Source organism: Chrysemys picta, chromosome 2 (genome assembly GCF_011386835.1).
Source record: "Chrysemys picta bellii isolate R12L10 chromosome 2, ASM1138683v2, whole genome shotgun sequence".
Classification (NCBI taxonomy): Eukaryota; Metazoa; Chordata; order Testudines; family Emydidae; genus Chrysemys; species Chrysemys picta.
Window position 1 is genome coordinate 115,565,365 of NC_088792.1, and position 23,392 is coordinate 115,588,756.

At 43.7% G+C, this 23,392-nt stretch overlaps 2 protein-coding genes across 9 annotated transcripts in view; one reads left to right on the top strand and one right to left on the bottom strand.

The window, feature by feature from the left end:
• The window catches only part of LOC101951432 (poly(rC)-binding protein 3-like), a 737,225-nt gene that overhangs the window by 383,115 nt on the left and 330,718 nt on the right, over positions 1–23,392 (top strand). The window lies entirely within an intron of this gene.
• On the bottom strand, positions 12,420–14,268 carry LOC135981449 (myb/SANT-like DNA-binding domain-containing protein 2). The gene is made up of 2 exons (XM_065584021.1): positions 13,351–14,268; positions 12,420–12,972 (listed from the first exon to the last, which is right to left on the bottom strand). The coding sequence occupies exons 1-2, from the start codon at positions 13,889–13,891 to the stop codon at positions 12,503–12,505; spliced, it is 1,011 nt and encodes a 336-aa protein (XP_065440093.1). The 5' UTR covers positions 13,892–14,268; the 3' UTR covers positions 12,420–12,502.

Below are 23,392 nucleotides of genomic sequence, written 5' to 3' on the forward strand. Positions count from 1 at the left end.
CCAGGACTGGAGAGGTGACAGTATATGTAGAGCCCTGGTGGATACAAATTTATACCTGCGGATAGAAATCAGTATCCGCTGAACCGCAGAGCTCTCCCGGGAACTGCAGCAGCGAAAGGAGCAGAAAGTGGGGCAGCCGCTCCCAGAAGCCAGTGGCCCATGCTAGCAGCTCCTCTGGCGCGACTGTACCACCCCCAGCCCTATCCTACAGTGGGGCTGTACAGACCCGGGACAGACTGGCCTCTAGAGTATGTTGGACCAGCATGCATAAGGGATAAAGCCTGATCCTGTTTGCCTTTCTCACGTGACTAGTCCTGTCAAGTCACTGGGAATGGTTCAAAGAGTAAGGAAAGCAAAATTTATCCCAAACAGGTGAGGAAGAAACAGCCAAGTATTCTATTTTTAAAATAATGTAATAGAAAATCCTTTACCATTTTAAAAATGATTCAGGCTGTTTCTGCAGTACCATTTGTGAAGATAGTTAGATTAAAAGTAATTTTAAAGATTTGATTCATTAGAAAAGTCAGACCAAACTGGGCCTTACATTTGTTTAGGTATATTCTGGAATTTAAGATTTTGAAAGTGGAGGGGGGGGGGATTTTTTGTTATAGGTTTATTTTTATTGTACTCCAGTCTTTTGAGACTACTAGCTTTTTGGTTCATCTCATACATCATGTGGAACTTAATACTATGGAACTGAGAATGAGGCCAGCTTAATCAACTGATATTCAACCAAAGCTGTATGTCACAGTACTAGGAAAGTAATGAACTCTAGAAGATTTTGTTGTAATAAATGTAGTGTTGTAAATTTCATACCATATATAAGAAAAAGATCACTGCTACTTCATATGTGCAAAAATAATATTAACCTGCAGAAAAATCTGTTCATAAAACCCACGTAGGAGTCATGATTCCAAACCTCCAACTCTTTACTCGTAGAAGTAATACTACTAAATGAAATATCACTACTCATATGAGTAAGTAGTTGCAGGATCAGGCCACCTGGTGGTACAGTGGTTGCTATAACTAGTAAACAGCCACTACAGCAACATTTGAAGGTTCACCATATTCTCCTAAATTTAGAACAAACTATATCTGCAATATCCCCGATATCAGAATATGGTTATTGTTGGTGAATGTTTGTGTCCCTTTACTTCCAAGAGAACTGCAAAAAACTACGCCGGGCCAGAGTCTCATCATAGCTGTGCTACTGTAAATACAGAGGAACTCTATCAAGGTCAAGGAGTTAACTCTGATTTACTGTGGTAAACTGAAAGAAGAATTTGGCCCAGAAAAAACAGGCCTTTGTCTAAAACTGTATTTTCTCTTATTTGTTTTGTACTCTTGTGTGTAAACTAAAACAATCTGTTATGGTATCTTGGGGCCAGACCCTGAGGTCAGATGCAGTTCTTTCCTCAGTCCTTACTTAGTCAGACTCCAATTGAGTTCAGTGGGAGTTTGCCAATTTATACTCTGAGTTAATGATCTCAGGATTTGGGCTTGTCGTTGTTTTGAGAGCTCAACTAATCCAGATAACATATTAAGTATACCTGGGACCGGGGTTGCAGTGGGGGCCGGCTGAGATCACTCAATTAAGGTGAACTGCAAAGAATGGGGCAGACAAACCCCAAATCTGGTGGATAATTCAATACTTAAATTTACCAAGCCAGTATAAAACAGTTTCTTTATTACCTCACTGGTTGCCCAAAAAACAACACCGCACTTCTCTTAAAGCAACCCAGCCTCAGGCCAGGTACCCAAGTCAAATCTGATGAAGATTTCAAAAGATCGGACACATTACCTCCCTGGTTATTGAATATTTCAGATATTACCCAAATACACGCATACAGCCAATTCTTATTAACTAAACTAAAAATTATTTAAAAAAGAGAGAGAGAGAGAGAGAGTATGGTTAAAAGATCAATATACATACAGACATGAGTTCAATTCTTGAGGTTCAGATACATAGCAGAGATGGTGAGCTTTGTAGTTGCAAAGAGTTCTTTTAGAGTTTAGTTCATAGGTTATAGTCCAATGTCCAATATTATATTCAGGTTGTACCAGCATTACTGGGATCTCATCTTACGACTCAAACTTCCCCCAGATGAAGCTTAAGCAGATCTGAGATAAAAAGGATCAGGTCCCAAGGATCTTTTATACAATTTCAGGTCTTCTTTGACAAGTTGGAGTCCCTTGGGGAACAACAGGCCCTTATTTGCTAAGCATCGTCATTAATTACTCACACAGATTAACATAGACTGCCTGATGGATATATTGACTTATCACCGGTACTTAGTTATACGAATTAATATAAGACAATCGCCTGCTCCTCTGCCATTCACTGATTATTTGCTATACATGTCAAAGAGAGATGAATACAGAGACATCCTGTGTTTGCACTTCATTTAAATGCTAGGATGTTCTTTTGATCTCTTAATTATCAGAATACAGCATAGACAGGGACTGTCAATTACTTTGTTGACCATTACCCATATACATGTAAATACACAAAAACACAAACATTATCTCCTCACATGTCTTTAAGGATTGAATTTGAGTCATTCATCCTGCAGGATGTTTAACCCTTTCTGGCCATGCATCACACCCCAATGCGAGACTAATGTGCAAGGGAGAAATTAAAGCTCCTGGATACACCTTAAGGATCTCCCAACTTAACAAGGCGTCAGCCATAAGATTCTCATTTCCTTTTATATGAATTATGTCCATATCAAACTCTTGCAAGGCATTGGTTCCGTTTGTTTTGTGTAACCACACCAAGGGAGTATGATCACTAAACACCATAAACTTCTTGTTATACAAATAAGGTTTGGGTTGCTTTACTTCCCACACAATTGCATAGCATTCTTTCTCTATAGTAGCATAGTATTGTTCAGTAGGTGTCAATTTTTTGCTTAGATATGCAGTAGGGTGTCTCTTACCCCCTTTCCTGTCCTGCATCGGCACAGTTCCCAACTCCACATTAGAAGCGTCTGTGCATAGCAAGAATGTTTTCCCAAAATCAGGGCTGACTAAAATAGGCTCCTTAGCTAAGGCTTCTTTTATTTTTTTAAAGCCTTTTTCACAGGCCTTGGTCCATTTTACCTCATCCAGTTTCCCCTTTTTTGGTAAGGTCTGTTATGGGGGCCACAATATCGCTAAATCCCTTTACAAACCTGTGATAATAGTTAGCCAGCCCAATAAAGGACTGGACCTGCTTCTTTGTTTAGGGTCAGGCCAGCATTTTATGGCTTCTACTTTCAGGGGATCGAGGCATACCAATCCGCTTCCAACCCTGTGTCCCATGTATGATACCTCTGCAGTTCCTAAGATCTACTTGGGGATTTTAACAGTTAGGTTGGCTTCCCTTAGCCTTTGTAACACAGCTCCCATGTGGTATAGATGATCTTCCCAGGGGCAGCTGAAAATGGCCAAGTCATCTATATAGGCTCTGGCAAAGGTCTGCAACCCAAGCAAAACCTCACTAATGCATCTCATAAAGGTGGCGCTGGAATTTTTTAATCCAAACGGTAGAACCTTGAACTCATACAGACCAGAATCCACGATGAAAGTAGATTTTTCCTGGGCATCAACATCTACGGGTATTTGCCAGTATCCTCAAGTTAAATCTAGTGTACTTATTTTAATTTTGCACTCCCCAATTTGTCCAATAAATCCTCTATGTGGGGTATGGGGTATGGAGCAGGCTGTGTGATTGCATTTAGCTTTCTGTAATCTACACAAAACCTCATGGTTTTATCCTTCTTGGGCACCATCACAATGGGAGAGGCCCAGGGATTATTTGATTCAGTAATTATTCCCATTTTCAACATGCTTTCAACCTCCTCCTGGATCTGCCTTTGCATTTCCCCCTTGGACCGATATGCTCTGCTAGGTGCTGGGTGGGGCTCTGTGGTTTGAATGGAGTACACAATCATGTTCGTTAAACCTGGCCGGTTGGAGAATGTTTGCCTGTGGTGTTTTAACAAGGCTAACATCTGCTTTTGGGTAGGATTTAAACCTTTTCCAAACTCAATGCTTTCCAGTGGGGGTTTCTCCCTTGCTTTCTGTAATTAGGTCAATCAAAGGGACAGATAATGTTCCCTCATCAGCACAACAAATCATATTGACACCTGCTTCCCTTTCATGATGAGCTTCCAGTCTATTAGCAGGCACCATCTGCACAGCTCCACTTCCATGAGGCTTCTTGACATTATAGGAAACCTCATTAACCCTTTCCACTATCTCATAGGGTCTGTCCCAAATGCCCTGCTTTTTATTCTTCCTCACAGGAATCAACACAAGAATCATATCCCGAATTTCAAAAGCTCTTTCCTCAACATGCCTATCGTACTATGCTTTTTCAACTTCCTGACTTTTCCCAAGGTTTTGCTGCACCATATCCATCATAGCCTGAAGTCTCTCCTTAAAGTGGGACACATATTCCCCTACTGGCTGTTCTATTTCTTCAGTATTGCCTTCCCAGGAGTCACAGATCAAATTCAAGTGTCCCCTGACCTATCTCCCATACAAGAGATCAAAGGGAGCAAACCCTGTGGATTCTTGGGACACGCTTCTATATGCAAACAGTAGATATGGATGCAACACATCCCTGTCACCCTCATGCCTGGAAACATATATCCTAAGCATGGCTTTCAGAGTTCCATTGAACTTTTCTACCAGTCCATTAGTCTCAGGGTGGTAGGGTACAGCCTTTAAATGCTTCACCCCAAACAATTCCCACCATTTCTCAAATACCATAGACCTAAAATTAGTATCCCGGTCTGTCAGCATTTCCTTGGGAAAACCCACCCTGATAAAGATGGTCAATAAATCTGTGACCACAGTCTCAGCTTCAATGTTACCCTGAGGTCGTAGCATTGTGTATCTTGTAGCAAAATCCACCACCACAAGAATATATCTTTTTCTATTCCTAGAAGGTCTGGATATAGGTCCCACAATGTCCAGCAAATGCCTCCCCTATAATGGGTAAAGGCTACAGGGATAGCTTGCTGGGCCCCTTAAATCCCTTGTGCTTTTGACACAAGTCACAGCTCCTGCAATATTTTTTTACTGAGTCATACATAAGCGGTCAAAACACATACTGCATTAGCCTGCCGCACATTCTTTCTATCCCTAAATGACCTCCAAAGGGCCCATCATGAGCTAATTGAATCAGCTCTCCCCTATACCTCTCTGGCACAACTATTAGCTCCCATACTCTCTGGATAACCTTCCCTTCCCTGCAGGGGCTTCCCTAAACAATATTCCATATTTTACAAAAAAAAAAAAAAAACCTTCCCCTTCCTTCCTCAGCTGGGACACTACTCTGAGCACTGGCCCTGGCCTGTTCTATGAAACATCGCTCTGCTGGGCTGAAATAAATTCCTTCTGAGTTTCACTTAAATTCAGAACCATCTCTGACACATCAGGAAGCTCTTCACCTGATCCCCCTGCAGGGTGGCTGCCAGACTCTATAGCTGAAGGGCTGGAGGCCCTCCCCTTCACAACTCTTTTTACTGACATCAGGCAAGCTAGAGACATCAGCACCATACTTCACTTGAGACCTTGTTATGACATTAACAATATTAAACTTAGTCATAATGTCATTCCCTATCAGAAAGTCTGCTGGAAGTTTATCTTGAATGCCTACTATCAGTTCACCACTAATATCCTCCCGCTCCAGGTGGATCTTAGCTAAAGGAACAGTTATCTGTTTGTACTTGCCTGCCAGTTTGTCCTCCTCTCGGACATGACACTCCTTAACAAAAGTAATGTCTGACAATGTGTCGCGCCAACCCCGACACTTCACACCATTCACCTTTGCATTCCTAATAAATTCATCACTACCCCTCCAAGACTCAGTTCTGACATAATTCACAAGTCCCTATCCTTCCCCTACATCCTCCTTTGGGGCTAGGGAGACAATGTTAACGTTTACCGCGTTAGCATCTGCGCTCATAGTTATAACATTGGCACTCACAGGGATATCAGGTTGTGGGGTGGTTTGGGATTTTGGACAGTTTGGCTTTATATGCCCAGATATTCCATATTGGTAACAGGTAACTGGCTTCCCTTTAGGATAAGAGGTTTTGAACGCCGGGCTCCCATGAGCTCTTTTATCCATGTTGGGGTTAGGTTTATTCTTAAACCATTCCTTTCTTTTAAACTGGGTGAATAGTGATTTATTCTTTCCCAGGGGCTTATTTCTTTCATGACTTCGATTCTGCACAAATTCATCTGCAATTTCAGTCGCATGCAAAACAGAATTGGACTTTCTATTGCATATAGCAGCCCAGACTTCATGTGGCACCAAATTTAACATTTGTTCAAGTGTAATTAATTGCATTAACTGTTCAACATTACCCCAAGCTTTATCACCAGTAATCCACTTCCTGACCAAACTTTACAGTTTATGAGCACATTCCGCATAAGAAATACCATTAGACATTTTTAAAATTCTAAATTTCAACTTGTAAGTTTCAGAGGTAACCTTCAAATATTTTAACACAGTATCTTTATATTTTACATAATTCAAGGATTCATCCATACCCATTTCATTGAACACTTCCCTGGCTTTCCCAGTTAATCTGGTTAGCAGGACAGTCATACGCTGCTCCTCTGGGATATGGTGAATTTCACACAGACACTCAAAGGTAAATAGAAATTCCTCTATTTCCTCAGTAGCTTTATAAATGGGACAAATCCTTTCCCAGTTTTTGTTGTCATGAGGGGAAGGCTCTCAAGGCTGTAGCAGCTTTTTCTGTTCTTCCAAAGTCTGACAGATTCCTGCTGCATTTCGTGAGTTTTTTCCTCAGCAGCCAGCCATTCCCTAAGCCTTAAATGGGCTTCTTTTTCCATATCAGCTATTTTTTGCTTTTCTTGCAATTGAAGTTCTATTAGCTTTTGTCCATGTTGCAGTGAGGAACCAGCAACAACTGGAAGCATTTTTGCTGCATCTGCTTCCATGTCATTGGCAATTAACAGATTTTTCAGTTCCCCCCACTGTGAGCACAATTCCTGGCTCACTCATTTTAACCTATTTTTAAGCCCTAAACTCTCCAATATCAAAATTAATTTTTGACAAGCATGTGGTTCTGATCCAAAAACCCAATTAACCTGTGGTAATGTGTATCCAAGCCAGAGTGCACCACTGTGAACGGGGTCCCAGTGGGGGCCAGCTGAGGTTACTCAACTAGGATGAACTGCAAAGAATATGGCAGACAAACCCCAAATCTGGTGGATAATTCAGTACTTAAATTTACCAAGCCAATATAAAACAGCTTCTTTATTACCTCACTGGTTGCCCAAAAACCAACACCACAGTTCTCTTAAAGAAACCTCAGGCCTCCATCCAGGTACCAAGTCAAATATGATGAAGATTTCTGAAAATCATTTTTTATCATATAAGAGAAAAGGTTCTACCAATCCCAAAGGATCAGGCATATTACCTCCCAGGTTATTGAATATTTCAAATCTTACCCAAGTAATGTGCCCGATACAGCCAATTCTTATTAACTAAACTAAAATTTATTAAAAAAGAAGAGAGAAAGAGTATGGTTAAAAGATCAATATACATACAGACATGAGTTCAATTCTTGAGGTTCAGATACATTGTAGAGATGGTGAGCTTTGTAGTTGCAAAGAGTTCTTTTAGAATTTAGTTCATAGGTTATAGTCCAATGTCCAATATCATATTCAGGGTGTACCAGCATAACTGGGATTTCATCGTGCGACTCAAACTTCCCCAGATGAAGCTTAAGCAGATCTGAGATAAAAAGGATCAGGTCCCAAGGATCTTTTATACAATTTTAGGTCTTCTTTGACAAGTTGGAGTGCCTCGGGGAACAACAGGCCCTTATTTCCTAAGCATCGTCATTAATTACTCAGATAGATTAACATAAGGCAATGTATCCATCAGGCAATCTATCACAGGTACTTAGCTATAGGAATTAACATAAGGCATCACCTGCTCCTCAAAATACACAAAAACACAAACATTATCTCCCCACCTGTCTTTAAGGGTTGAATCTGAGTCATTCATCCTGCAGGATGTTTAACCCTTTCTGGTCATGCGTCACAGTACCCCTTCCTTCATGACTCCCTGAAACTTCACATGCATTTCAAACCAAAACTTAATGAAGTTCAAAAGAGTTTGGTGGTTACATTTCCCTCTCCACCATGTTTACTTTAGTCTTCACTTCTGATTCTGGCAAAGACCAGAGGAAGAAATGTCATAAAAAGGTAATTGCTGTTGCCTCCTGGTGGCAGGCATTCAGTGCAGGTACTTGGACCCTTGTGGAAAATGCATTGATAAACAGGAGCTGGAAGTGGACTTTGAGGAAGGCATCCCCTAAAGAAGCTGGGGAATGGGGTTGGGGATCCTAAAGTCTGGTACAGCAAGGAGACAGCCCCCTTTCCCCAGCCCCTTAGCCCTAGTATGACGGGAGGGTGATGGGGTCCCAGCAACAGGCTGCAAACAGATTTGGAGGAGTGGGTGACTGATGGTAGCCCTTCCCAATTAGCTGGACACAAATGAGGAAGGAATGATCATCTGCGCTATATGAGGTATTTCCGGGCAGTTCCCAGATGAGTTAAATTAATCAAGTTACTGCTTAGCTAAACCACATCCCTTGTATCTCATTTCTTCTGGCATGTCCACAACAATAGTGTGACAAAGTCTGCTGTCATGTTACTTCAGGCTTAACTGATACAGGAAGTACTGGAAATCGTGTGAGAGAGCCTGTTCTCACAAGATGCTCAGCCCAGTTCCAAGCCTATCCTTGGCGTACCCAATATACTTCTTTAGATGCCTGCTTAAATGGAATTATGAATCACCAAACCTCCTTGGATTCAAAGCTCACTAATTGTTATAAACTGTAATGTACACCACTACCTCGATATAATGCAACCCGATATAACATGAATTTGGATATAACGTGGTAAAGCAGTGCTCTGGGGGGGCGGGGCTGCGCACTCCGGTTGATCACAGCAAGTTCAATATAACTTGGTTTCACCTATAACGCGGTAAGATTTTTTTTGGCTCCCGAGGACAGCGTTATATCGAGGTAGAGGTGTAGTTATTTTAACATCAGAAGAAATATAGAAGTCCTTGAACCAAATTCTGCTATAACATTGGTGTAAATCTGGAGTAAATCCATTGTGTTACTTGTATTTATATTGGCATAAGTGAGAGAAGAACTTTGTCCCCCATCTGGAGACCATGTAAGGTTTGGTATGAATTGGCTTGTTTAGCATCTGTAAGAGCGCTGCAGTAACTCTGAGGGTATGTCTACACTACGAAATTAGTTCGAATTTATAGAAGCCGGTTTTATTGAAATCGGTTGTATACAGCCGATTGTGTATGTCCACACATAAAATGCTCTAGGTGCTCTAGTCGGCAGACCGCGTCCACAGTACGAGGCTAGCGTCGACTTCTGGAGCATTGCACTATGGGTAGCTATCCCACAGCTATCCCACAGTTCCCGCAGTCTCCGCCGCCCCTTGGAATTCTGGGTTGAGATCCCAATGCCCGGATGATGCAAAACAGTGTCGCGGGCGGTTCTGGGTACATGTCGTCAGGCCCCTCCCTCCCCTGTCACAGCAACGGCAGACAATAGATTCGCGCCTTTTTATCTGGGTTACCTGGGTTACCTGTGCAGACAACATGGAGCCCGCTCAGCACAGCTGAGCTCACAGTCACGCTGCACCGTCGTCTTAAGATGTAAAAAAATAGATTTTCTCTGTATTCATTTGCTTCCCCCTCCCTCCGTCAAATCAACGGCCTGCTAAACCCAGGGTTTTCAGTTTAATCTTTGGGGGGGACCAGTCTGTGACAGTTGTTTGTGTCTCTCCCTGATGCACAGCCACCGTTCTTTATTTTAATTCCCTGTGCCTGTACGCCATGTCGTCACTCGGCCCCCCTCCCTCCTTCCCCTAGGCCGTCAGATACTACGTTTGCGCCACAGCTCGAGCCGAGAAGCGGTTCGCGCCTTTTCTTTGAATTCTGGGTTGAGATCCCAATGCCCGGATGATGCAAAACAGTGTCGCGGGCGGTTCTGGGTACATGTCGTCAGGCCCCTCCCCCCTCGTCACAGCAACGGCAGACAATAGATTCGCGCCTATTTACCTGGGTTACCTGTGCAGACAACATACCACGGCAAGCATGGAGCCCGCTCAGCTCAGCTGAGCTCACCGTCACCATATGTCCTCTGGGTGCCGGCAGACGTGGGACTGCATTGCTACACAGCAGCAGCTGCTAACTGCCTTTTGGCGGTAGACAGTGTAGCATGAGTGATAGTCGTGGGGCTGGCAGCCGTAGGGCTGCATTGCACCAGCCCCTTGCCAGGCGATGGTATATTATGATTGGTACCCGTCGTCATCGTATTGGTGTGGCTGTCAATCATGGCCACCTGGGCAGACATGCTACTGTTTTGATGATGACGGTTACCAGTCATAATATACTATTTTCTGCCAATTGCCCAGTATTGTCTGCTAAGCACCCAGAAGAGGCCGAGGGCGATGCTGGGTGCTGGCGGACGTGGGGCTGGCAGACGTGGGGCTGCATTGCTACACAGCAGCAGCCCCTTGCTTTTTGGCAGATGATGGTATTTTATGATTGGTACCCATCATCGTCGTATTGGTATGGCTGTCACTCATGCTGCAGCGTCGGCTGCCACCTTAAGATGTAAAAAATAGATTTGTTCTGTGTTCATTTGCTTCCCCTTCCTCCGTGAAATCAACGGCCTGCTAAGCCCGGGGTTTCCAGTTTAATCTTTGGGGGCACCATTCTGTGTGACAGTTGTTTGTGTTTCTCCCTGTTCCTGTACCTGTACGCCATGTCGTCACTCGGCCCTCCCTCCCTCCCTCCCGCCCTCCTTCTCCTGGTCCATCAGATACTACTTTCGCGCCTTTTTTCTGACCAGGCGCCATAGCTAGCACTGGGATCATGGAGCCCGCTCAGATCACCGCGGCAATTATGAGCACTATGAACACCACGCGCATTGTCCTGGAGTATATGCAGAGCCAGAACATGCCAAGGCGAAACCCGGACCAGGCGAGGAGGCGATTGCAGCACGGCGACGAGAGTGATGAGGAAATTGACATGGCCATAGACCTCTCACAAGGCACAGGCCCCAGCAATGTGGAAATCATGGTGTTACTGGGGCAGGTTGATACCGTGGAACGCCGATTCTGGGCCCGGGAAACAAGCACAGACTGGTGGGACCGCATCGTGCTGCAGGTATGGGACGATTCCCAGTGGCTGCGAAACTTTCGCATGCGTAAGGGCACTTTCATGGAACTTTGTGACTTGCTGTCCCCTGCCCTGAAACGCCAGGATACCAAGATGAGAGCAGCCCTCACAGTTGAGAAGCGAGTGGCGATAGCCCTGTGGAAGCTTGCAACGCCAGACAGCTACCGGTCAGTCGGGAATCAATTTGGAGTGGGCAAATCTACTGTGGGGGCTGCTGTGATCCAATTTGCCAGGGCAATGAAAGACCTGGTGATAGCAAGGGTAGTGACTCTGGGCAACGTGCAGTCAATAGTGGATGGTTTTGCTGAAATGGGATTCCCAAACTGTGGCGGGGCCATAGACGGAACCCATATCCCTATCTTGTCACCGGAGCACCAAGCCACCGACTACGTAAACCGCAAGGGGTACTTTTCAATGCTGCTGCAAGCCCTGGTGGATCACAAGGGACGTTTCACCAACATCAACGTGGGATGGCCGGGAAAGGTACATGATGCTCGCGTCTTCAGGAACTCTGCTCTGTTTCGAAAGCTGGAGGAAGGGACTTTCTTCCCGGACCAGAAAGTGACCATTGGGGATGTTGAAATGCCTATCGTGATCCTTGGGGACCCAGCCTACCCCTTAATGCCATGGCTCATGAAGCCGTACACAGGCAGCCTGGACAGGAGTCAGGACCTGTTCAGCTACAGGCTGAGCAAGTGCCGAATGGTGGTGGAATGTGCATTTGGACGTTTAAAAGCGCGCTGGCGCAGTTTACTGACTCGCTCAGACCTCAGCGAAAAGAATATCCCCATTGTTATTGCTGCTTGCTGTGCGCTCCACAATATCTGTGAGAGTAAGGGGGAGACCTTTATGGCGGGGTGGGAGGTTGAGGCAACTCGCCTGGCCACTGATTACGCGCAGCCAGACACCAGGGCGGTTAGAGGAGCACAGCAGGGCGCGGTGCGCATCAGAGAAGCTTTGAAAACGAGTTTTGTGACTGGCCAGGCTACTGTGTGAAACTTCTGTTTGTTTCTCCTTGATGAACCCTCCAACCCCCCCCCCCCCCGACCCGGTTCACTCTACTTCCCTGTAAACCAACCACCCCACCCCACCCTCCCCTCCCCTCCCGCTTGCAGAGGCAATAAAGTCATTGTTTTTTCACATTCATGCATTCTTTATTAGTTCCTTACAGAGGTAGGGGGATAATTGCCAAGGTAGCTGGGATGGGTGGGGGGAGGAGGGATGGAAAAGGACATACTGCATTTTAAAACTTTAACTCTTATTGAAGCCCAGCCTTCTGATGCTTGGGCGATCATCTGGGGTGGAGTGACTGGGTGGACGGAGGCCCCCCCACCGTGTTCTTGGGCGTCTGGGTGAGGAGGCTATGGAACTTGGGGAGGAGGGCTGTTGGTTACACAGGGGCTGTAGCGGCGGTCTCTGCTCCTGCTGCCTTTCCTGCAACTCAATCATACGCTCGAGCATATCACTTTGATGCTCCAGCAGACGGAGCATTGCCTCTTGCCGTCTGTCTGCAAGCTGACGCCACCTATCGTCTTCAGCCCGCCACCTCTCCTCTCGTTCATGTTGGGCTTTTCTCATCTCCGACATTGACTGCCTCCACGCATTCTGCTGTGCTCTATCAGCGTGGGAGGACATCTGCAGCTCCGTGAACATCTCGTCCCTCGTCTTACGTTTTCTCTTTCTAATGTTCACGAGCCTCTGCGAAGGAGAAACATTTGCAGCTGGTGGAGGAGAAGGGAGAATTGGGTTGTCCATTTAAAATGGGGTTTCAATGTAAAAGGAGGGGGCTGCGGTTTCCCGGTTAACATGCGGCACAAACACAAGTAAACCACCCCCCCCACACACACACACACGATTCTCTGGGATGATCACTTCACCCCTCCCCCCCACCGCGTGGTTAACAGCGGGGAACATTTCTGGTCAGACTAGCAGGAACGGGCGCCTCTGAATGTCCCCCTTAATAAAATCACCCCATTTCAACCAGGAGAGCTTTCTGGAGATGTCCCTGGAGGATTTCCGCTCCATCCCCATACACGTTAACAGACTTGCTTGCTTTTTTTTTTTGTAATGTTTACAAATATTTACAAAGTTACACTCACCAGAGGTCTCCTGTGTGCCCTGAGGGTCTTGGGTGAGTTCGGGGGTTACTGGTTCCAGGTCCAGGGTCACAAACAGATCCTGGCTGTTGGGGAAACCGGTTTCTCCGCTTCCTTGCTGCTGTGAGCTACCTACAGTACCTCCATCGTCATCTTCCTCGTTCCCCGAACCGTCTTCCCTGTGTGTTTCTCCAGTGAGAGAGTCATAGCACACGGTTGGGGTAGTGGTGGCTGCACCCCCTAGAATGGCATGCAGCTCCGCGTAGTAGCGGCAAGTTTGCGGCTCTGCCCCGGACCTTCCGTTTGCTTCTCTGGCTTTGTGGTAGGCTTGCCGTAGCTCCTTAATTTTCACGCGGCACTGCTGTGTGTCCCTGTTATGGCCTCGGTCCTTCATGGCCTTGGAGATCTTTTCTAATACTTTTCCATTTCTTTTACTGCTACGGAGTTCAGCTATCACTGCTTCATCTCCCCATATGGCGAGCAGATCTCGTACCTCCCGTTCGGTCCATGCTGGAGCTCTTTTGCGATCCTGGGAGGACTCCATCACGGTTACCTGTGCTGATGAGCTCTGCGTGGTCACCTGTGCTCTCCACGCTGGGCAAACAGGAAATGAAATTCAAACCTTCGCGGGTCTTTTCCTGTCTACCTGGTCAGTGCATCTGAGTTGAGAGCGCTGTCCAGAGCAGTCACAATGAAGCACTGTGGGATAGCTCCCGGAGGCCAATAACATCGAATTCCGTCCACACTACCCCAATTCCGACCCGCAAAGGCCGGTTTTATCGCTAATCCCCTCGTCGGAGGTGGTGTAAAGAAACCGGTTTAAAGGGCCCTTTAAGTCGAAAGAAAGGGCCTCGTTGTGTGGACGTGTCCAGGCTTAATTCGGTTTAACGCTGCTAAAGTCGACCTAAACCCGTAGTGTAGACCAGGCCTGAGGAGCTTTCAGCATAAAGAAAGTATATGGCTACATGTCCAAATGTATACAATACATACAGTATGTAACTGTCTTTCAACTAACAAAAAGTAAAAGGTAAAGCAATTAGCATTATTCAACTCTAGTTTTTCTTGGATATTTAATAAAAAATGGCTTTATCACTATATTTATTCAGATAGTGCACATATGCTCAAAAAAACTCAGAGGTGCTTGGGGAATCAAGTATGGAAAACACTTTGTTGATTTGCATGCTGATAGGAGAAATCAACTTGCTTCTTTTTTCCCTTCAGCTTCTAGCCCACTATACTTTTTTCCAATGGCTATTTTCAACAACAAAAACCATCCCAAAAGTGATGCAAAATGAGCAATTAAGTGACATCAAGTGGTCAGCTCAGTATATTTCTAGGTAGCACATATGGGCACACGCCAGAGCAAAGTGAACTTGGGCACTTACCTTGGGTCTAACTCAGGTGTCATTCTGCGGTGTGGCTGCTTGCACCTGAGCTAGCCTAACCCAAACCTAACTCAGACCTGGGAAAGACACACCACGAAATATGTGGAGAAAAGCATATAAATATAGCCTCTAATGATATTGCTCCTATAATAATATCAGGAGAGGAGAAACACAGTTCACTCTGAGGAAATGTCAGTTCAAATAAAACGGGATATTTCTGAAGTATCTCATAAAAATACTGTACAAGTAATTAAGCAAAGCTAGATGTGACAGAATGACTGACAGATGCCTTCCCAGCATAATCACGGCGATGTCTTCCTGCTGAAGGCATTGTTGCTTCTGTCTAAAGTGTCTGATTTCCTTTCTGAATGTTTGCATTCAAAATGTAATTTTTTCTGTATTTGAGTCGACTGTACCATATGCAGATGTTCAACAAATAAAAGATTCCATCACAGGTTGAAGATTACTATACAACATAAATTGAGTTAAGATTAGATAGTATAGATTGCAGAATTTATTAGAGTATACATATGGAGCTGGGTCTGATGTGAAAAAATATTTGCTTTCCCATGCAGAATAAAATCATGTATATTGAGTTTTGTGTAGTATTAGCAAACTTTATACTTTCTTGCACCATCACCATAATCATTTTTGTTGATGCAAACATACTACACTGTTATTCAGACCTAACTCAGCTCAAGACCATATTGTTTGTTCCCCCCCACCCCCCATCCAAGTAGAAACTTTACCATCATCTGATTTGGACAAATATATTGTATCATATCTATGGCTCTAAGCTTGCTGTGATTAAATTGTGTGTCAAATGCTCCCCATCTTATTTACACTAATCGTCCCAATGAAGTCAAGGCAAGTAGGTTTGGCCCTTTTAAAAATTAATTTGTTGCAGCAAAAATGTCAATAGTCATGGAATTACAGTATAAATAATGAAAAATCCTGAGCCTAATACTTAAATTTTTTTAACTATGTCAGGATCAACTTTCTCCCTTGTATGCCCTGCACTCATTTTTCCTTCCTCTTTGCACACCTTGACCAGTAATTCAGTTGTAAAAAGGCTTTCCTTATTTGTTTTCCCTCTCAGAAAGCTGCATGAAGTCTTTCAAACCATTATGACATCAAGCAGGGATATGCAGCTTGTAATGTATTAAGAATGCCTGTGTTCTTACCTTCTTGTCACTTTCTTTCTGAGGAAGATTTTTCTGCACCCAAACCAAAGCAAGCTGTTTTCATTGCTTACTCTCCCTAAGTACCTGACTACTGTATCATGAAGTCATTGGGCATATTTCTGAAAGCAAGCATTGCAGGATTGGGACATTTTTAATAACGGCTCTACAAGTTGCACTGGGCATGGTGCCTTATGATGTCTGGCAGAGCTTTGGATTTTAAGAGGATTTTTAAAACGTTCTCGCAGTTCAGAACCTGCAGCCCAGTGAGAACCCTTCTTGACTCTCAGCATTAGCCAGGTGTGAAGAACAGCAGCTGTGAAGTGGACACCAGAGGGACTGTCCCCAAAGGGACCTAGAAGAATATTCCCCCAGGCAGCATTGGTTACTTTTGATGGCAAAAAATGGTTCAGTGTGCTTCACTGTAACTGTGTTTTAAATCTATCTACATCTCAGTATCAGTTAACTGTTAACTGAGAGGGCAGGTGTGTCCAAAGATCCAGAAATTCTGACAATCGCCCTCCTTCCTTAAAGGAAATTGGAGCCCTTTCGCGTGCTGTGCTTTGGTGATGCCCTGCCACTTTCCCCCGTGCAGCTGTAGATATGGTAATGAATTCTAAATTCCAAAGCAGCCTCGTATTACTCAGTGGACAGGGAAGCAAGTTTGTTGTGGTTCTCATGGAACATTGATTAACTGGATTGTTCAGCTTTTTTCCTTGAAACGTGATTTTGTTATGGTGGTGGTTGCTCCTGTTGACTTCAAAGAAATACCACCATAATGGAAGGAGCAGGACACACCACCTCCATCTTTGCGGGCTATGAAACCGTTTGCAGTAGCAGTGAGTTCACTGAATCTACTTGCATTAGTGAGGACTGCTTGTGCAAATAGGTGTTGCAAGATCAGGTACTGGGTAGCCAAAGGCAGTACTGAACTTCTACTTGGTCCTTCTTGTTTGTGGGGTGGCTTTAGGATCTCCACTCTGCTGCAAAACTTGGGATGCATTTGCACTGCAGTGAAGGCTACAATTGTGATCCAAAAACACTGATTTTATTTCTGGATATTCCATATAAAGTGTTGCTAAGGATACATACTGGTTCAAAATTCCTTGGGGGAAAGTAGTCCTAATATGTCAGCCTTTCTACAGGAATTAATATGTTTAATAATGTAAATGTTAGAGGCCTTATTGATTCTCAGTACCTGAGACTCTAAGCATTGTCTAACTATGTTTGCATAGCATAACATTGACAATCACTAATGAAATACCTTGCAACTCATTCATAATATGAACAGTCAAGAATCATGTATAATGAAAGGGAACAAAAGTTAGCAGCAGCTCTTGCTGCATCTAACTTTCTTCTTGGCCTAAAGAGCCTACTGTTGGAAATTATGCTTCCTATTTTCTCCTTCCATCTGGAAGAAGAAACAAAGTAAGGATTCATTTAAATAAAACACGTGGCTGTGAACCCTGCCCTTTCTAGATGAAGAGTGGTTGTTACCACTCACAGGTGAAATCAGAAATAAAATGTGTTGACTGAAATCCTTTTTATATTCACAGACAAAAAATAAAACCCTTTGATAATAGAGTTAGTTGAGAACCTATTGCCCTTTAAAGCAAACAAAATTTTTTAAATCCTGGATGTTCAGGAAAATCACAGGTAAGATTCCAAAACCAATCTTAACTCTGCCCGTCTCCTCTCCCAGATTTCACTTATGGGACAGAGCCTGTGACCATTTGCCACAGGAAATGCTGAGTAGATGAATTCTAATTTATTATATGGTAATATAATCTGCACTCTCCCCATCACACTAGGTTAAGAACAAGATGTGTAGTGGCGGGTCTGTATTATGTACAGGGCAGATCTCATGGCAGATGGAGGACAACTCTTTGATAGTTGCCAATATGTGAAATAGTCATCAGTTTACCGGGAGAAGGGCATGAAGTTTTGGAAGTTGACTGAGCCCAGGAGTTTTCACAGACAGGATCATATGGTTGGTCCTTCTTAGGAAAATGGGGAGGAAAGAACTGGCTTCCCTTTGGTGAAGGTGATTCTTGGTTCCTGCACTAAAAACTAGATCCAGTAACATGGCCAGTTTCATAGATCACTGTGATGATCGCTAGGGCTAGTCCCAAAGTTTTCATGGTAAACATGAGATTCTGGCCCAGTTTACTGCAGGGGTTGTCTTCATGGGCATTGGGAGTTGGAGAATTTCTAGTAGCAGAAGACTAACTCCATCCAGTTTTATAGGAAGCTTTCTATGGCATCAGGCCATAGGGGTTGCATCTCTCTTGCATCTGAGAGATGTATTTTTCCATATCTTTACCTGTTTCTTCACCTCCCTTAACAATTCTTGATGCATGGGGAGCTGAATGACATTACAGTGTAAGGTGAGCAACTCAGGTTGGTGAAGTTCTGCAGAGGAATGGCTGAGAGCAGGTCATGTATGGTGATGGTTTTGTTTGACCTCGTATTCATCAACAGAATTTTGAATTTGGTGCTGTTTGGTTTCTGGTCTGGGGCTGTCAGTGGCTGATGGCGCAGGGAATAGGAATCTGATTTTTCTAGTTGTTCCGGATTTATTTCTTGTTGCAGTGTGGTGATGTGAGTAGTGTGGGCCAGCTCGTGGAGAGAGTTACTCATGTTTAATGAGTCTTTGTCTCTCTCACAATTATGGTAGACTTGCTAGGCCGGTTTGAGTGACCTATTCGTAGGATGACCTGGGAAAGGGTGCAACTAGCACAGAGGGAGAAGGATGGGCAAAGTAAGGTAATCTCTGGTCTAGAGATGCCAAAGTTCTGAGGTGATGCACATGATAAATACCCAGTGAGATACTGTGATGGGGTGTTTAGACCCTACCCTGCTACAGAGAGAGAGAGAAAGAGAGCTGCTACTTCCCCACCTGTGGCTAATTATTTGACCAGCAACTGCGGAGATAAAAGGCTGCTGCTCATACAATGGGTTCCTGCTGCTGCCGGGGAGCCTAAAGAGGACTTTGCACTGCTTGCTAACTGGAGGGATGCAGTGCAAGGAGCTGGGACCTCTCAAGGACAAAACACTGGGACAAGCCATTTTTTGAGAGGGGCCTGGAGGCAGATAAAGGTAGGAAGTGGCCCAGGGAAGCAGCAGGAAGCAGATCTTAGTTGTTTACCAAAAGGTCCTGGGCTGGAACCCAGAGGTGAGGGAGCACCTGAGTTTCCCTCCTTGATTCCAAGAAAGGGGATGTAAAGCCCTCCTGACACAAGTGAGCAAGGACTGTTGAGCCCAGAGTGGAGCTGAAGACCAGACATAAGGTCACTGGATTCTTTATTACCTCAGAAAGGATGGGATTATAAACAACCTGGCTGGAGGGTGGATTAGGGAGAAGGGTCAAACCACCGCAGAATTGGAGTGCCTGTTGACTGGGGGTACCAGAGTTGAAAAGACTGCTACACTGTTCCCAGTGGCGCATCAATTGGTGAGTGACCCTTCTACAGATACTCAAAAGGCAGAAGAATACCAGTAACAAGACATGTCTTTGAACTATAGTTTCAACCCAGTCCTGCATTTTTAATGCATGTGTCACTGCCATTGAATTTGAATGGAGTTTTGCATGTGTAAAATATGCCTGGGGACTGCAGGATGGAAGATGCCTGGCATAAATGCAAATGATTAGTGCCTTTAGTGAGTTCTGCTTTCAAAGCTTCTGCAGCTACTTCTCTGGGCCACTGTCTTCTGCGATGCTGAGCCATTTAAACTATTGAAGTTCCAATGTTAAAAAATTAAGTAATAATAAAATACCTTTTAACTTAATGAAGAGAGTGAGGAGCTTTGCCAGAGAAGAGCTGCTTGTTCATAAACATTACTGAAACCTAATTTTGTTTCAAGTGTTTATGAAGGATTTTACAGTTTCTGTTTTAAAAAAAAATGTCAGTGATTATGGAAGGGGGTAGATTGACAGGCCTGAATAGAGCATGTCTCTATCCACAGAATAGATTCAGGACAGGCAGACTTCAACCCTAACCCAGAGGGACCACAGCTGAAGGTGACAGCATTAAAATGTGTGTTGATTCAGCCCTCTGCCACTCTACTTGGGCTGCCTAAAGGATGCCAAGTAGAGTCCATTGTGATGGAGTTTATTGCATGTGTACAACTGTCTACCTGAAACTGGCATGCGATTACCTGTTCATTTCACACACTCTGTGAGATGGTAACAGCTGTTGGGCACTATCAATCTGGCAAACATGGGTGTAAAAATAAAATCCCAACACACCCAGTCTGGCATGGGCAACTGGGCTAACAAAAGATAACAATAAACTCGTGGTGATGGTAGTTCTACTCTGAAAAGTGTCAATGGCATCCTGTTTAGCAGATCTGCTCCTTGTGTATATTCAAAGTCATGCGTACAGCCTTTCTTGACAAAAAATCAGGGTTTGGGGGTTTTACTAATTTTTACGCCATTAGCCCGGCAGCATCAACACAGCTGAGAGAATTAGTTGGACTCTATTTTTGATTGTGCATCATCAATGGAACTGTTTACTAAATTAGAATTAGAGAGCTAGTTGTGCTTTTAGAAACTCCTGTAGGGAAATGGAATTGCAAGGTGTCACTGAGCTATAATTTGACCTTTATTACCGGTAATGATGCACAAGATGGAAAGAGCGCAGTTTGACGCTCAGATCCCTGGTTGTTTTTTTGCTGCAAGGGCAGTTTGAAAAAACACCTTTTTTACCACCAAACTGAATATGTTTGCTCTGGAAACCAGTGAGATAATAAACATGAAGCTTCAAAAAGCTATTTTTGTGGAGTCACTTTTCAGAGTACTAAACAATCATTTAACCACAACATTAGATTTTTGTACTTTAGCTTGCTATTAGCTTACTCCAAAATAGCAAAAGAATTCCTCTTTAACAGAAAATGGCTATACCATGTTGTTTACAATAATGCCAGTAATAAAACTAGAGATATTTCACAGCCTTACATTTAGGTGGACAGCAGAGCAAAAAACCTCTTCACGTGTTGAAGCACAGCAAATTCTTTACTGTTTTCTTTCAGATTCCTTATAAGTACAACTCTAATAAAACATTCATTACATGATTTAATGGAAGGTTTATTTTTAGAGAGAGGCTTAAGCCAGCTGCCTGATTTGGATCCAGCTTTTGATTTCCGTTATACTCCGAGATCGGGGTTTGTTTTGATCTGGGACTTTGAGTTATACTCATTTCCAAAATAATGGACGGAATGATAGATATGACACATTTTATAATAGTTAATAATCAAGAAAGAGGATTTTTTATCATGTCCAGTTTCAAACCTATAAACTTGTGCTCAGGTAATACAAACCTAATTTTTTATTATTGGAAACTACTATGGGTATGTCTACAGTGCAAGCTTGAAGGGTCCCAGAGCTCAGGCCGCAGCCTGAGCCTGAACATCTGCACTACAGCTAAACAGCCCCTTAGCCTGAGAACCCATGAGCCCAACTCAGCAGGCATTGGCCAGCCGCAGGTGTCTAATTGCAATGCAGATATACCCTATCTTTCTTAGGTACTTAGGGCCCCATTGCTATAGTATCTGAGTGTTTCATAATCTTTAATGCATTTATCCTCACAATGCCCCTGTGGGCTAGGGATGTGATATTATCCTTGTTTTATGGATGGGAATTCAGGCACAGAAGGATAGATTTGAAAAAATATTTAGGTGCTTAACGTTGCAAATAGGCACCTACTGGGATTTTCAAAAGCACCTAAGCAATTTTTGAAAAGCTAACTAGATATCTACCTACATCTTTACGTGCCTAAGTACCTGTAAAAATCTTGACCACAGTGACAAGCTCATGGCCACAAAGGAAATTTATGGTAGAGCAGGGACTTAATCCAGGTCTCCCAAGTGCTAGACTAGTTCCTTAACCACTAGCCTATTCTTTCTCTTGACAGTACACTGATGGAAAGAATTCTCTCTTGTCTAACTAGCATATATATGTTTGGGTGAATAGCCTCAAATATTCCCCTTCTTCTTACGCCTCATGCCACTCTCAGAAGTTTTACACTGTGACCAAAAGGGCTGAATAATAAAGCTCCCTCCAAACCATGTCAACAGCCCTGTGTGTGTTGGCCAGAGATTGGTCTAGACTGCATGATGAGGAGCTACCACTCCCGTGAGGAGTGAGCTGAACTCAAGACCCCTGCCTGAAAGCGCATGATGCAGTCACTGCCTAGCCTGGCTGACGTCTACATTTATTATGACATAAATAAATATATATTTACTTTATTGCAGTTTTTAAGGTACTAAATAAATAGATTTCTTCACCCCACAAAAGTCCTCCAGCAGTTTTACTCTTTGTTGGTGTGTGTGGTGTATTTTCTCTACCCTCTTTCAGGTTTGGAATGAATCAAATATTTAAAAGAGAATATTTCAATTGGAAAAAAACATGTATGATCTTTCATTTAAAAAGCTATTTTGAGTGCGTAGTAATTATAATGTAATCTTCTTGTCCAGCCAGTCACAATCTCTGCTCCCCATACCCTGTTCCCAGTCCCAGTCTCCTTGCCCAATTATTCTTAGTCTCCTCCCCTGCTGGCTCTCAATGCTCAATCAGCTAATAGGGAAGCAAAAGTGCCAGCAATGGAGACGCTTTCTGATAAATAAATACAGGGGTACAAAGCTTGGTCTGAAGATACGTGACAGCTTGCTTTACAGTCATTTCTTGTTTACCCTGGTGACAAGACTATTAATGGGTTATAGGTTTCTGAAGGTTTTCATCATTGAAATCTTCCTAGTTTGCCAATTACCTCAATTTACCTTAATTTTTTAAGGGATCACTATTCCGAGATCCAGAGGGAGATGGAGAAATAAGTTTACTAGATATAGCTACAATTAGTATTCACATTAATTAGCACTACCAAATAAAAGATTTATTTTTAAAACAGATATTACAACAAAAGGCCAGATTGTGCTCTGCTACTGCAGTTTAAAGCCCATGGGGTCACTTCTGGATTTACACTGAGAAAATGAGAGTAGAATTTGGCCCCAGTAATTTTAGCTTATTATATAATTGGCGCACTGTTTTACCGCTCTGTCTTTTCTTCATTACGGAAGTGGTCCCACTGACTTCAAGGTGAGGAAAGTCAAATCCAGTTTGCTGCAAAGATAACAGTACAGATTTTGGGCAAAGCAGCATGAAAGCTTTGGAAGGATTATCCTCACCATGGGGGGTGTTTTGGTGTGACAGAGTCAATGTAACAGCTGGTGCAGCACCAACCCTCCCAGCAGAGGGGGTGTTGTAGGAGAAAATGGAGTATGGCTAGCGCTTCCTTGTCACCTGTTGGTCCCTGGTATTGATCTTAACCTTTTAAGTGATTGGCATCCAGTGCCAGTTAGAGAAATCCTCAGGCTACTTTAACCTAGCCTGGGAGACCAGAAACCAGATACCACAAAGGTGGCATAAATCAAACTTTTTATGGACACACAAATCCTGGCCCCAGATAGTTCTGCGTATTCCTG